The sequence below is a fragment of the Rattus norvegicus genome, chromosome 8 (genome assembly GCF_021556685.1).
Source record: "Rattus norvegicus strain SHRSP/BbbUtx chromosome 8, alternate assembly SHRSP_T2T, whole genome shotgun sequence".
NCBI lineage: Eukaryota > Metazoa > Chordata > Mammalia > Rodentia > Muridae > Rattus > Rattus norvegicus.
Window position 1 is genome coordinate 50190638 of NC_141541.1, and position 12914 is coordinate 50203551.

Below are 12914 nucleotides of genomic sequence, written 5' to 3' on the forward strand. Positions count from 1 at the left end.
TAATGTAAATTCCACCTCATTTTAAAAACGTTTTTTATGACCCATGTAGAACACTACACTCCTCAAGTGCAGATCCAATACCTAGGAGCTCCTCCTACTTGTAGGAAATACATATTTCCTTTCAGCTCACAGTGAGCCCTGATGCTACCAAAAATACGCAGATTAGATGAGTCATAATGGAAGCCGGCTGGGGACAGGGTCTCTGGCCAAAGCGATACTTCAGAGCGCTGTAAACGGCATCTGCAGAGTCACCGCATCCACATCAACCTTGCTGTCCCCAGCTGGAGTGACCGTCACAGGCTCAGCTCCAGACCATTAGCGATTGCAGGCTCTCAGCCATCACGCATTCCTTGGCATAGCTCAAAGTCTTTACCAAACATCGCCACGCCCTCTGGCCATCTCTCAGTCCCCCAGCACACCCTAGGGATCCAAGGGATACGAAGGGGTATCCTAGGCTACGAAGATTTGATTCTTATTATTCAGATGTGGGGGAGGGGTGCGGCAGATTCTCTTCTGCTGTCCATTCCTTGGGCTCTGAGTTGTTATAAATAGAAGGGGAGAAATAAATGGCTAGGTGTACAAGGAAGTGCTGTACACCCCCATGAAGTGTGCACTGAGGTCTGCTAGACGCCAGGCACCCCGTAGGCTCTTTAATCGTGTCTTACCTCTGAGAGCATACCAAGGACTTCTGGGAGAAATTAGTGTTGCAGGGCTGAAGACAGGATGAGGGGTTGTCAAGAAACCTGTCTGGTCTTGGATGCTTACTCGGGAAGATGGAGCCCCACCTCTCTCCATTCTGCCATGACCTCCTTCACATTGGCTGACCATGTCCTAGACACCCCACCCCCAGTTCGACATCATCATGCCTCCTACATGCTTCTTCCTAGAACACATCTCGAGGTGTTACAAACAAGGCAGCCTCCCTGGCCATGACACACAAAGAACTGGTTGTCCTTCTTGTTGTTGTTGTTGTTGTTGTTGTTTTAATTGAACAGTGATATAAAACAAACACCCTTACATCCTTCAACTCTGAGGACTGAGTCAGCATCTCCGGAGTCCTCGCACCCCACAACCGACCAAAGTACCTGACACCATGGTGGGGTCCATCGGAAACCAACGATGGACTGCCCATGTCCAACAACAAGGTTTTTCTCCAACCGGGCGACCTAAATGTGAGGTATGCAAATTGGCTTCCAGTGTCCCCTTTCCAGACCAAGTCTCCACTATATTTAGAAAGCTCATTACACTCCCTGGACTTCCTACCTCAGGAGAACTGAAATCCAGCATCCGAGAGCTCCCTGAAGACAACCCTGTCTGTGGGGTCAGCACACTCACTTGACCTTGGAGTTGGCTGGAGCTGTGGCCCGTGCTCAACAGAACTCGCTAGCCACGGAGCTGACAAAGTCCCGCTGCACATCTTACAGACGAGGGAGCAAAAGCATGACCTTGAACTAAAACCCGGCATCTCACTACCATCTCCACCAGAGCTGTGAGGTTGCCATAACAGAGAGATGCATAGACGGGGGGGGGGGGGGGGGGGGGGAGGTTAGCGTCTCCTCCTGCCACACCAGAAGGACAATAGCCATACTCTGACTAACTGGCAGGATCATCCCTACCTGTCATTCACTGCCATGCCACAGCCTCCAGGTGAACAACGTCACCAGACAATGGTATGTCTTGTTCCAGGAGCGCTCCAGTGTAAAATAATCCTGGAGGGGGGAAAAATCTGTCCCTTCCTTTCCTCGTGGGTAAGATAGTAAAGGAAAGTATCACAGCCAGAAGGAAGCTCAGAGAACACCTAACAACTGCCGACTGGAGAGGCTCTGCTCTGAGATTTACAGGGAACATTTCGTACTGACTTTAGATGCGACCCGGGATCTCCAGCGCTAGGCATACAAATGCCGTAAACATCCCCCAAAGTACACGACAGAAGCCGTGGCTCACCTGTCTCCTGTGAGGGTTTCCCAGCAGAATCCAAAGCCATGCACTTGCTCCTTTAGAGACAAGCATCTAGCTGTGTAACCCAAGCTGCCCTGGAGCCTGCCATGACGTTCGGGCTGACCTTGAACCATCAGTTCGCCTGCTTCCTCTTCCCCCAAAGGCACTTCTACTGCTCTCAGGGGGGGTCCAGACCACCCACTTTCTCCAAACTCTCTTATTTGGCTCCCACAGCTTTGCTATAAATAACTGCTTACTTGGTTCATTCCATAAATGTTTATTGAGCATTTACTGTAATCCAGATGCTACCCTAGGTGTTAGGAAAGCACCAGACTTCTCCGTCTTGCCTCGCTTCTCTCAAATTAGTAGAGGGAGAAGCACCAAGTAACAAATTTAATGAGTGCTTAAACTCCAGTTGTCAAACACGGGCCCTGACTTCATGTGGAGAGACAATGACACTTTCTGAAAGAGCTAATAAAACCAAAGATGGGGAGGGAGCAGTTAGGGATGGAAGGCCAGCTCAGAATGAGAGGCGCACAAACCTAGAAAAGAGTAAGACTCGGGGATTGGAAGAGCCCTAAAATCTACCATCTTCGAAAAAGTTAAAAAAACAGCAGTGTAGCCAGAATAGCCTAGGAGAAGAGAGGATTATATGAGAACCATGGGGTTTAGGGGAAGGAGACTTAAGGATTACACAGAAAGAAAGAAGGAGAAGAGGGGAGAGGGGAGGAGGGGAGGAGGGAGGGGAGGAGGGACAGGAGGGACAAGAGGGAGGAAGCAGTGAAGGAGGGAGGGGAGATGGAGGGACTGAGGGATGGAGGGAGGGAAACTAGAAAGCAAGCCATAATTCTCTACCCAAGAGGACGCCCCCATGTATTATGTATAAGAGACAATGGTGTCACATAAATTTGAAACAAATCAGAAACTCGGTTTGAGTCTTGGTCTCCACAATTCACTAGCTGCCCAACCTGGGGAAAGCCGCTTCTCTTTCTGAGCTACAGGATATCCTGGGAATGGAGAGGAGCAGTAAGTCTTCCCAAGTTCACGGAGCTGTTGCAAGAAGAAGATATAAACCATGGATGTGCTTCGTAAACCTTGACCTCCAAAAGTGCCATTCATTTTCTCGCCCCAGTGACTTTCTGCCCAAATCAGCCATTCTTTACAGCATGGCGCCACATTAAAAACTTAACACTGGCATCACCAGGCCTGGAACCGAAGAGCAAGACGTGACGTGTGTTAAACTGTAAGACAACACATACCACACTGACTTTTGAACTAGTAGCTGTGGGCACTTTCGGGAAGCCTCGCCCAGGCTTGACAACAAGGCTAAGAAGGTGGGGAAGCCCAAAGTCCAGCTCCCAAGATGTCAACACTGAGGTGACACTACTCCCTAACAAGGTCCTCACCCCAAAGGCACAGGATTTAAGCCTGTCATCCCAGAGCAGAAGACCCTGAGACCCCATCGCCAGCTGCTTTTCCACACTGAAAAAGAATCACACACACAAGACGACCAGTCCAGAGGTACATGCAGCTGAGCCCCCAAAAGGCAAGGAAGGCCAAGTTCTCAGTAACAGGAGATGGCCTGCAACTACCAGAGGCTCAGCCTGGTGACAGGAGCTGGCCACACCTCTCTTCTGCTTGCCGAACTCTAACTCTGTTTTAACAGCCTGTTCGCCTCTCCCCAACTTCGCCTAGGCACACCTAATGCTTCTCCTCCAGCTTGGTCTCTGCAGTTACCCTGTCATCTCCACCCCGGCATGCCTTGCCAATTCCAGCAAACCCCCATGCATAGTTAACTGCAAGATATATTTTTATAACTACTCAATATGGGACTTCCAGGGAACTAAATATACACAGATGAGGTAAATTTTAGGTATGGTGTCACATTACTCAATTAATTGGGCACAGGTCTCAAATATTCAAATTCCTTCAAACAGCCTCACCTTCCAGATAGTTTACCCAGCTCCACTCTGTCCCCACTACCTAGAATCAAGGGTCCCTTCTTCTAACATCCTTGACCTGGACCCAGGAGGCCAGTTTTGACCTTCCTAGGTCTCAGGATTGTTAAGCTTCCGTTGCCACGAACATCTCAGTTAACAGACAAGCAAGGTTCCATGGGGTCCAGGCCAATGAGCATCCAGGATGACAGACTCTGAGTCAACTTCTTTCCAAGTGGCTCCTGATAGTGTGTGTGCGTGTGCGTGTGTGTATGTGTGTGTGTGTTGTATTATGAAATTGTGTGTGCATGCATATGTGTCTATGTGTTTTGTGTGTGTGTTGTACATGTCTGTGTGATCCTGTGTTTGTGTATGTACATGTCTGTGTGTGTTGTATTATGAAATTGTGTGTGTATGCATATGTGTCTATGTGTTTTGTGTGGGTGTTGTACATGTCTGTGTGATCCTGTGTGTGTGTGTGTGTGTATGTACATGTCTGTGTTTTGTGTGTGTGTGTTTTCCATATATGTGTGTGTGGCATGTGTACATATGCATGTACGTGGTGTGTGTGTGTGTGTTGTATAGGTGATTATCTGTGTGTGTGTGTTTTGTGTGTGTGTATGTTATATTGTGAAATTGTGTGTGCATGCTTACATGTCTGTGTGTTTTGTGTGTGTGTTGTACATGGGATCATGTGTGCGTGTGTACATGTCTATGTGTTTTGTGTGTGTGTGTTTCCATATATGTGTGTGTGGCATATGTACATATGCACATATGTGGGGGGGATGTGTGTGTTTTATGTATATGTGTGTGGCATGTGTGTACATGTGCATATATGTGTTTCGTGTGTGTGTGTGTGTGTGTGTGTGTGTATGTGTATGTGTGCATGCGTTCGAGTGTGGCCCGTGTGTGGGACACCATCCCTCAGCTTACAAAGGGGATGAAAGATGAAGCAATTTAGAGTCCTACAACCGTCACTGGCTCAACCCACTTATTCCACATAAAAGTTACTCTAACCAACTTCCCCAGGCCTCCCTTCAGTCAGCACTGAGGGGCAAGCTGTCCACACCACAGATAAGTCTTCTTTCAAAGTAAATAAAGCCCTGAGGTCCTCCTCAGGTGTTTTGTTTTTGTTTTCTTTTTCTTTTCTTTTTAAAGGGGGGGGGGGAGGTCGTACTTGGGTCTCTACATGGCACAAACCGCATTTGATATCCTACGTCTTTTTATTGCCCTTGTCTGCCACTCAGATTTGGGATATAATCACATCAGCCTGCCTTTCTGAGAATTCTTAGCTGTGTTTTTAATCTAATTCAGGGGCCTGCAGATAAATCATCCTGAAGGGTCCCGATTTTCCAAGCCAAGAGCCTGCAGCAGCAGCGGCGGCAGCAGCAATGGCACGTTAAAGGACCAGCAAGGAAGGAGGGGGAGCGTCAGTACACTGACGAAGACCACACACCTCTATTGTTTGTCTTTGTGCCAGCCTGAAGGGTATAAGGGATGAAAGACAGACCCGGGTCCACTGGGGTAAGTCAGTAAGAGCACAGGAAGTGGGGGACAGGGACAAAGAGGCTGCCTCACCATTAACAGCACAAGAAAAGAGGCACACAGGTTTAAAGAGTTCTTCTGAAGGGTCAGTCTTCCAAGGGACTGAATGAAGGGGGCGACTGTGCAGAGGCAAACCCCACAAATGAACAGTGTCCACTTGTCCTCTACAGTGGCCCAGGCAGCCCGCCCGTCCTAGCCATTACAACTTAGCCATCAGCAGCCTCCAGGACCTAAGGTTTGTTCAAAGCGCTCAACTCTTGTTTTCAACTTCCTCTGTCTATGATTAGCCTCTCTCTTGGGTGAAACAGAAGGTGCCTACAGCTCGGATGCCTGGGCCTCCTCCCACTTAACAGAGGTGGCAGGACAGCAACAGCCAGAACCTCCACGTGCTATTAAGCTTCAAATTCATTAATGCTACATGAAGAGAAATTCAGCTCTTCAGGCACACTACCCATGGTTCACCTCGAAGACACAGGGAACGCACAGATGTTCAACACTGCGGAAGATCCTGTTCAGCAGTGTTCCATGGGAAGATGGGTCACAAGGCCAGAACACAGGATCGGATAGCTCTCTGCTAACAGCAGTGATGGGGCTTGGAGTCGCCATTTTATTACCAGTGGCTGAGGATCTATCTCTTAGAGAAGCATGTGCTTAGCATGCACCAGGCACTGGGTTCAGTCCTCAGAAACACACACACACACACACACACACACACACACACACACACACACAATTACCCAGTAGACACCTGGATTCTTTAATTACTCTTTATTTCACAATTGCAATTCTGCCTGTCCCCAAGTCCCATGCTCACAGAGCCCACTCTACTGTGCACACAGCACTGCTGTCTTCCAGTTCCAGCCCCCAGCATCTCCCAGGAACATAGGACATCCCACATCTTGACCCCGAGCAGCAGCCCACCCTGCTCTTCCTGCTTTTTTTGGCACCATCAGCTGCTCGGATGCTAAAGGGCCACCCAGGCCACTTCTTCGAAGGCCCGAGGTTCGCAAGTCGATAAACCAATAAATTAGGTCGAAATTAACTGTGACTCATTTTAAACTGGGGGAAATTGATTTTTGCATGTACGTGGCCGGACTGAATGTGCCATCCGCCAGCGGATCTCGGCCTACCTAGAGAATGTGCAGGAAGGCCGCGCTCTTCATCGACAAAGAAAACACCTCTTCCCTGGAACCCCAGACGATTCCCAGAGAAATACCAACCCCTAAATGTTCAAGTTCAAGGAGACAGAACTCTCCTTCCCATCATATAAACTCAACCCTGGGGGGGTGATGAAAGAAAGGTCCACATAACACCCCAGGTTTAGAACGGTTCTGTGTCATCAACCATCAATTATCCATAATTGTCAAATACTGTAAATGATACACGCCAACTTTTCCTGGATTAGATTTATAGGACCACTTCCCCTATCGGTGACGTGGAGAAGGCAAACTCGTTTAACATTCACCTGAGCAAACTTACATTCAGAAGGTAAACTGATGCTTTAAGAGAGAAACTAGATAGACATGCAAAAGCAAATAAAATTAGTTTGTCTAATTTCATGCTTTTCAGAATATTAGACTAGCCCTGCCTCTCTCCACAATGGACCAGACAGGGCTTGCTTGCTCTATGGCTGCCCTGGAGTAAGGAAGGCGCCACGAGCGTGCCTGTGATCTCTACGGAAGTAGACTCCAGTCAACAATGCAAGGCTCCAAGAACAGCTGCTCCCGGCTGCTGCGGGACGTGCGGTGCTGTTAGGATCCACCTCGAGGACCCAGGTCTCAAAGCAATTTACTAAGCAAAAGCACTGACTTCATTTTACAGACTGCGATGGAAAGAGTGTCAGAAGGAACGCAAAGCTAAGGTCTGTGACGTGCCCCCTGTATCCTGATGTCCCTGCAAAGTGAGGTTCCACTCCTCTAGAGACTGTTGAATCCTCTGCAAGGTCGGAGGGGGCACTTCTGGCCCACGGGAGAGAAGAGGGAGGGCGCTCTTACACCTGGCCTGGAAGAGGAGCAATCGTCTATTTTGCATGTGACACTTCGAGTGACATCCCAACCACCCATGGTCGCTACCCCACGAATGTATTGAGAGTTTAAATTAACCTCATGGTTCGTGACACTGAGGGCTGCAGGTAAGAGAAGGCCGCTGATAACTCGGCTGTGTGCGCACTCATGCTACGTTTCTGTAAAGAAATCGTAACAGACGCCTGGCAACAGGCATTGCCAACTGAGCCCTGTGATGCGGGAGAACTCAAAAGGATTCACCTGTCTCCACACATTCCTTCACACAATGGCTTTGTTAGCAGGCATTATCTGCTGGAGGCTAAGGAAGCTCAGAGGATAGGTTCTCTTCCCACGCCTTGAATTCTCAGTGTCTCTCCTTGGGCCCCTTTTCTCCGCCCCTTACACCTCAAAGCCTCCACTGTTCTAGTCTCTCATCTACCGATGGAGGAACCAAACAGTGCCAGGCACAGCCCAGAGCTCAATAGAAGAAATCCAGGCGCAACTAGGAGAGGTTTTTCGAGGTCACATCCCTCACCAACCCAAGAGGCCAACCAGGTCTTCACCGACGCAGAACTCGGCTTGGCACAGCCAACCTGCTGCCTTCTCGGCTTCGTCTGGAAGCCCACAGGTCAAGCATCCTAACTGCAGGATCAACCGGCCAATTCTTTCCCAAGCAAGTATATCGTGTAAGAATCGGCACCAGAGTGATCTAAAACCAAACAGTATTCTTTCCCCAGAGGAGGCCTTTTTGTCCCAGGCCCTCGTGTTGTAATGGACACCTTGTTTTTAGTCTCAAACCAGGACACTATATCCTCTCCGTCCTCTAAAATGCAAGAATTATGAACAGGGAGCTCGTTGCCGGCAAAATGAACCTGTAAGCCCTGCTGGGCTCTGTGCCCCACCCACAGGGTCTCCGACCACCCCCACCCCCACAAAAATGAAAAACACCATTAGCAAAAACCAGTAGGAGAGCCCTAAAGGGGAGAGCGCTGCAAAAATAGAACCCTAGGTCTTTATTCGAATTAACTCCCAGATAGCACAGAAAAACCAGGGCTACGCTCCCAAAGGGCCGTCCCATTTGCTTCAGCACCATGGAGTGAGTCAAAGCACTTAGTCTGTGGGCTCCCCTAGCTCCTGCTTATAAATAACTTTACATAACTTAATGTGTTCCCTACTCCCTACGCCTCTTCTCCCAGGTAGAAAACTGGCCCACAGATGGTTAGCAAGGGTCTCCCATACAGTGAAGCACAGAAACGGGGCAAATCCTGGCCCCTCGGAGGCGCACAGAGGGAGATGAGGCATTAATTATAACCCAGGGCAGTGAGGGGGGGCAAGCAGGCATAGAACTGTTCCCACAGAGCTGGAAATACTAAGGGCCTGGGAGGATTGAAGAAAACAGAAAAGGGGTTCTCTAAGCAGAGAGAGGACTTGAGGAGGACCTTCGGGAGGAGCACGAAGCAAGAATGATTGCAAAGAGCAGGCGAGAAGTCAGTGTGGCAAGAACTAGGGACTGAACCCGGCAGCACAGTCGGCTCTGAAGGCAGAGACAGTAGGAGCACCAGTGAGAGGCTAGTCTGGGTTTTATGCTAAGCTTCAGGCCAGCATGGGCTAAGCCAGCCCCCCCCAAGCAAAACAATTTAATATACAAATTAATTAAATGTTTATATAGTATCAAATCATTAATATTATGGATAATTATTATCAATACATTCATTGATGAATATTGTCAATAATAATGAAATATGTTATATATTTATAAACTATTGCTTTCTCCATCTTTAATTGGACCTTTTAAAGAATAGGCCTTCCTTGTAAAATTTGAACTTGTGTAGAAAAGCCCTAATATCTGCTCTGTTTGTTGGTCTCTACTGTTAAAGATGTGTTTCTGGGTGATCGTGTCAGGACCAGCCTCCCCACATTAGAAAAGCTTCCAAGGAAGAAAATCCTAAGGAGGAATATAGTCAAAAATAACAAAACCTTTACTCCATAAAGTGAGGAGGGTAAAAGAAGAGAGAGGCAATCCAACGTGACATGCCAACACGGCCTCTTTTCTCAGCCAAATCTTCCCTGGCAAAGCCTTCCTTCTGTCCCCCCTGAAGGGGCTGGGGGAGATCACTGTAAACGAACCAGCAGACCTGTGCACACCCAGCCAGCCCTGACCCAACACTGGCAGGCTTACCAGACTGAGTGAGGCCCTGGACATGGAGTGATAGTTGGGGACAGGGAGATTTAGGTGCTCTGGTGAGGGTGAAGGAGTAGGGGGGACCTTTGTTAGGGATGGAAGTGGAAGCCAAGTTTTTGTTTGTTCGTTTTGAGAAAACACATCCCCTTCAGACAACTGCTCACTGCAATTCTTTGGGTTTACGAATCGAAGGGAATGTATATAACTTGGTGCGGGGCAAGAGTTCAAACGAGCATACAGATTAACAACACGGTTGCATTTGGGGGGTGGGGGGGTGGAGGCACTATTCATACATGAGTCCCAGGAACAACAGAGGCAGCTAACCATCCTTGCTACCAAGGTGATTCCAAAGAGATATGCATTACTCCAGAGCCCCAATTAGCCTCAAGCCATTCAGCCACTGCTCCCTGAGCCTGTAGTCGGAAGGGCCTGCACCAGGTTAGAGTCTGTGGCAGAAATGCCACACCGTAAAGTTCTTCCTTCTGTCTGAGTCCACTCCTCAACTGTGAAGGTTAACGCTATTTTTCATTAGTCTGCGGCAACAGGCAATGAGGCTTAGGAAGCCAGCCCCAGTGAGGAAAGGCACAGGAGGGATCCTCACTGTTCTGTGGGAATTCCTCATTCCGAGTTCAACTGTTGGCTGGATCTGCATCCTTCAATGGAACCAGTCTGGCTGGCCTGGAGACATGAAAGCGAAGCACAGGGAGGGGGTGGTGGTGGTGTTTGGAGTGGCTCCCAACAAGAACAGAGTTCATCTCTAGTTTGCTCTAAATCCCTGGGAGAGTTTCACACAGCAAAGCTGAAGGAAGGAGGAAGTAAACAGCACCTGCATGAATGCTGGAGAGACTAGAAGGTGCCTCTTTCCACCAAAACCTAGGCTGTAGGGGACCTGAGCATCCAGGGCCACGGTTTCCTCACTCCTTCCAAACAGAGCCCACCAGCTTAGGAGCACAGCAGAGCCAGGCAGACTGGGGAGACCCATCCTGGGCAGTTCCAAGCTGCCATGCCTGCCAAGAGCAATCTTGCTGACGCCCAAATCACAAGAAGGAAGTTTCAGATGGGGTTGAAAAGGGGGGCAGAAGGATCTGGGCCCAAGAGCAGGGCAGGTGGGCTTCAGTAGTCTGAGCCCTGAACACACTCGCGCACACGCACACACGCACACGCATGCACATGCATGCACACACATGCACCAAAGCATAAGTACACACACACAGTTACAGGTCACCTAGTATACATTCCTGCCCAGGACCAGGTGGTCTGGTAGTGGACAGATGTCAGCTACTCCCACACACACACCACCATCCCGCTGTCTTCAGAACCATGTACATTTTATTTGGGAAAGGGGATGTTTAGGAAGCGCTGAGCAGAGACAAGGTGACCCCCAGCACCCAAAGGTCAGTGAGACCAGGCAGGTGAGAACTACAGCACTTAACAGCCCTTCCCTATGTGACCTTGGACTAGTCACCGCACCTCCCACGGCTTGAATTTCTTCACTCAAAACACAACACAATAGGGCAGCATGTTTTATGAGATGCTTTCTGGCTCCGGGAGTTGATCGTTTAACTCTGTGTATGGCCTGAAGGAAGACTTTTGCTATAGCCAAAATCAGTGAGGAAAGGCAGAACCCAGGCTAATCACTCAATCTGTACTTTGGAAAGCAACAGTCTCGCTGGGATGTGATTGTGCTGGTCACCTCCATTGGGCCCACCTTTTCTCTCCCACCGACCTTCTAGCTTTGCTGATGTCAATCTTAACTGAAGGACAGGGAGCTTCTGAGTAGACAATAACACCGGCAAATTAATCCCCTCAGCGTTGATACTAAGGGACATCCTTGCCATCCCTAGCAGTCAGTGGGGGCCATGAGCGAAATGTGTGTTACTTATGACCTAATAAACCCATTGCCTGGATAGAAATAAATCCTTTAACGAACATTAAGTCCAGCAAATTTCTTGCAGTACTCTCAAATCCCGAGTGTCATAAGAGATAGTTTCTATCTAAAATAAAGCCATCACCTTGAAGGGGTGGCAAGGAAAGGGGGTGGGGTGGTATGCCACACTCCCAACGAAAATAATCCAGCCTTACATACAGATATTCACGAGCTCACAGGCACATGTACATCTGCTGGGTACACAAGGGACAATCGTGACGCTTTGAGAGTTGCCCACCTCTCAAAGGGTCCATGAGGATAAACGTGGGAATCCCCCCTCTGCAATTCTGCTTAAGTGCTTTACAACTGCAGGGTTCTCACCCCCAGATGCCAAAGGATGGTACTGGGTTGGGATGGGGGTGAAGGGGTATGCCCGTTTTTTATCCAGATGTAAAAATTATGCTGCACCCCTCTAAAACCTGCCGGAAACTACACTGGTCTGTCTGCATACAGGCTAGGGAAGAGAGGCGCTGCACCCTTCGAGTTACCTGGAATATATTTGCTAAAATCGGCAAGAAGAAGGAAAAGATCTATGCGACCAGAGTGCTGACGGCTGTACTCATGTGATGTACGGAGTGGAAAGGAGAAGAAAAAGAAATGAAACAAACATGCCAGCCAGGAAGTCCCTGAGCGGTGCCAGCACCTGGGAAGCGACTGCAAAGGATGGGTGCGGGGGTGAGGAAGTGCTGGGAGAGAAAGGGGCTGGAAGGAGGTGGCTTGCAGAAGTGCTCACCTGTCCATACACCTGGATAGGCTGGGGCTGCAAAGCAGCGCTCCGCCGCGTCCTGAGTGGCTTCCTGGCCGCTGGGCTCGCCCCCCAGGCATCCCCGTGCGTTCCCAGCCGCAGCTCGTGCGGGTCGCCCTGCACCACGAAGAAGCCGCGGTCCTGGGGCAAGGGCGCTCCGCCACCATGCAATCTCTGCGTCCAGCCCCCGCCGAGAGCCCCGGGGGGCAGCAGAGCGACCAGGGTGAATAGGAAAGGGAGTCTCGACTCCCTCCTGCTGCTCCGTGTCGCCATGTTCGGGCGAACGCTCCCGCAGGTGGCGCCGCCGCCAGGAGAGAATGTGCAGCGCGCGCCGGGACAGCGCGGGGCCAGGGCCGGGGCCGCGCGCGCCGCTCCCGGGGCTCCAAGCCGTCCGGGCCGCTCCACTGCGCCCGCCACGGCAGCCACGGCCACCGCCGCCGCCGGGTCCCGCTCTGCGCCGCACCGTCACGTGTGTGCTCGCAACGCGTCCCCTTCGCGCACTTTCTCTGCTCGCCTCGACTGCGGCCCCGCCCCCTGGGATGGGGAAGTCAAGGCAGGGAGCGCCCGCCTGAGGGCACCGTGGTCCCCGCGCGCACACCTTGCCCTCCGTGCCGCAGTGAAGAGTTGCGTGGGCGCC

The 12914-nt window shown here is 50.3% G+C and overlaps 1 protein-coding gene across 1 annotated transcript in view; it reads right to left on the reverse strand.

Annotated features, from left to right (window-relative positions):
* Positions 1-12550, reverse strand: part of Sorl1 (sortilin related receptor 1) — a 162951-nt gene extending 150401 nt beyond the window's left edge. Inside the window, 1 exon segment of the mRNA NM_053519.1 lies at positions 12266-12550. Within this exon segment, the coding sequence (NP_445971.1) occupies positions 12266-12550 (285 nt within the window).
* Positions 12551-12914: the final 364 nt, after the last annotated feature.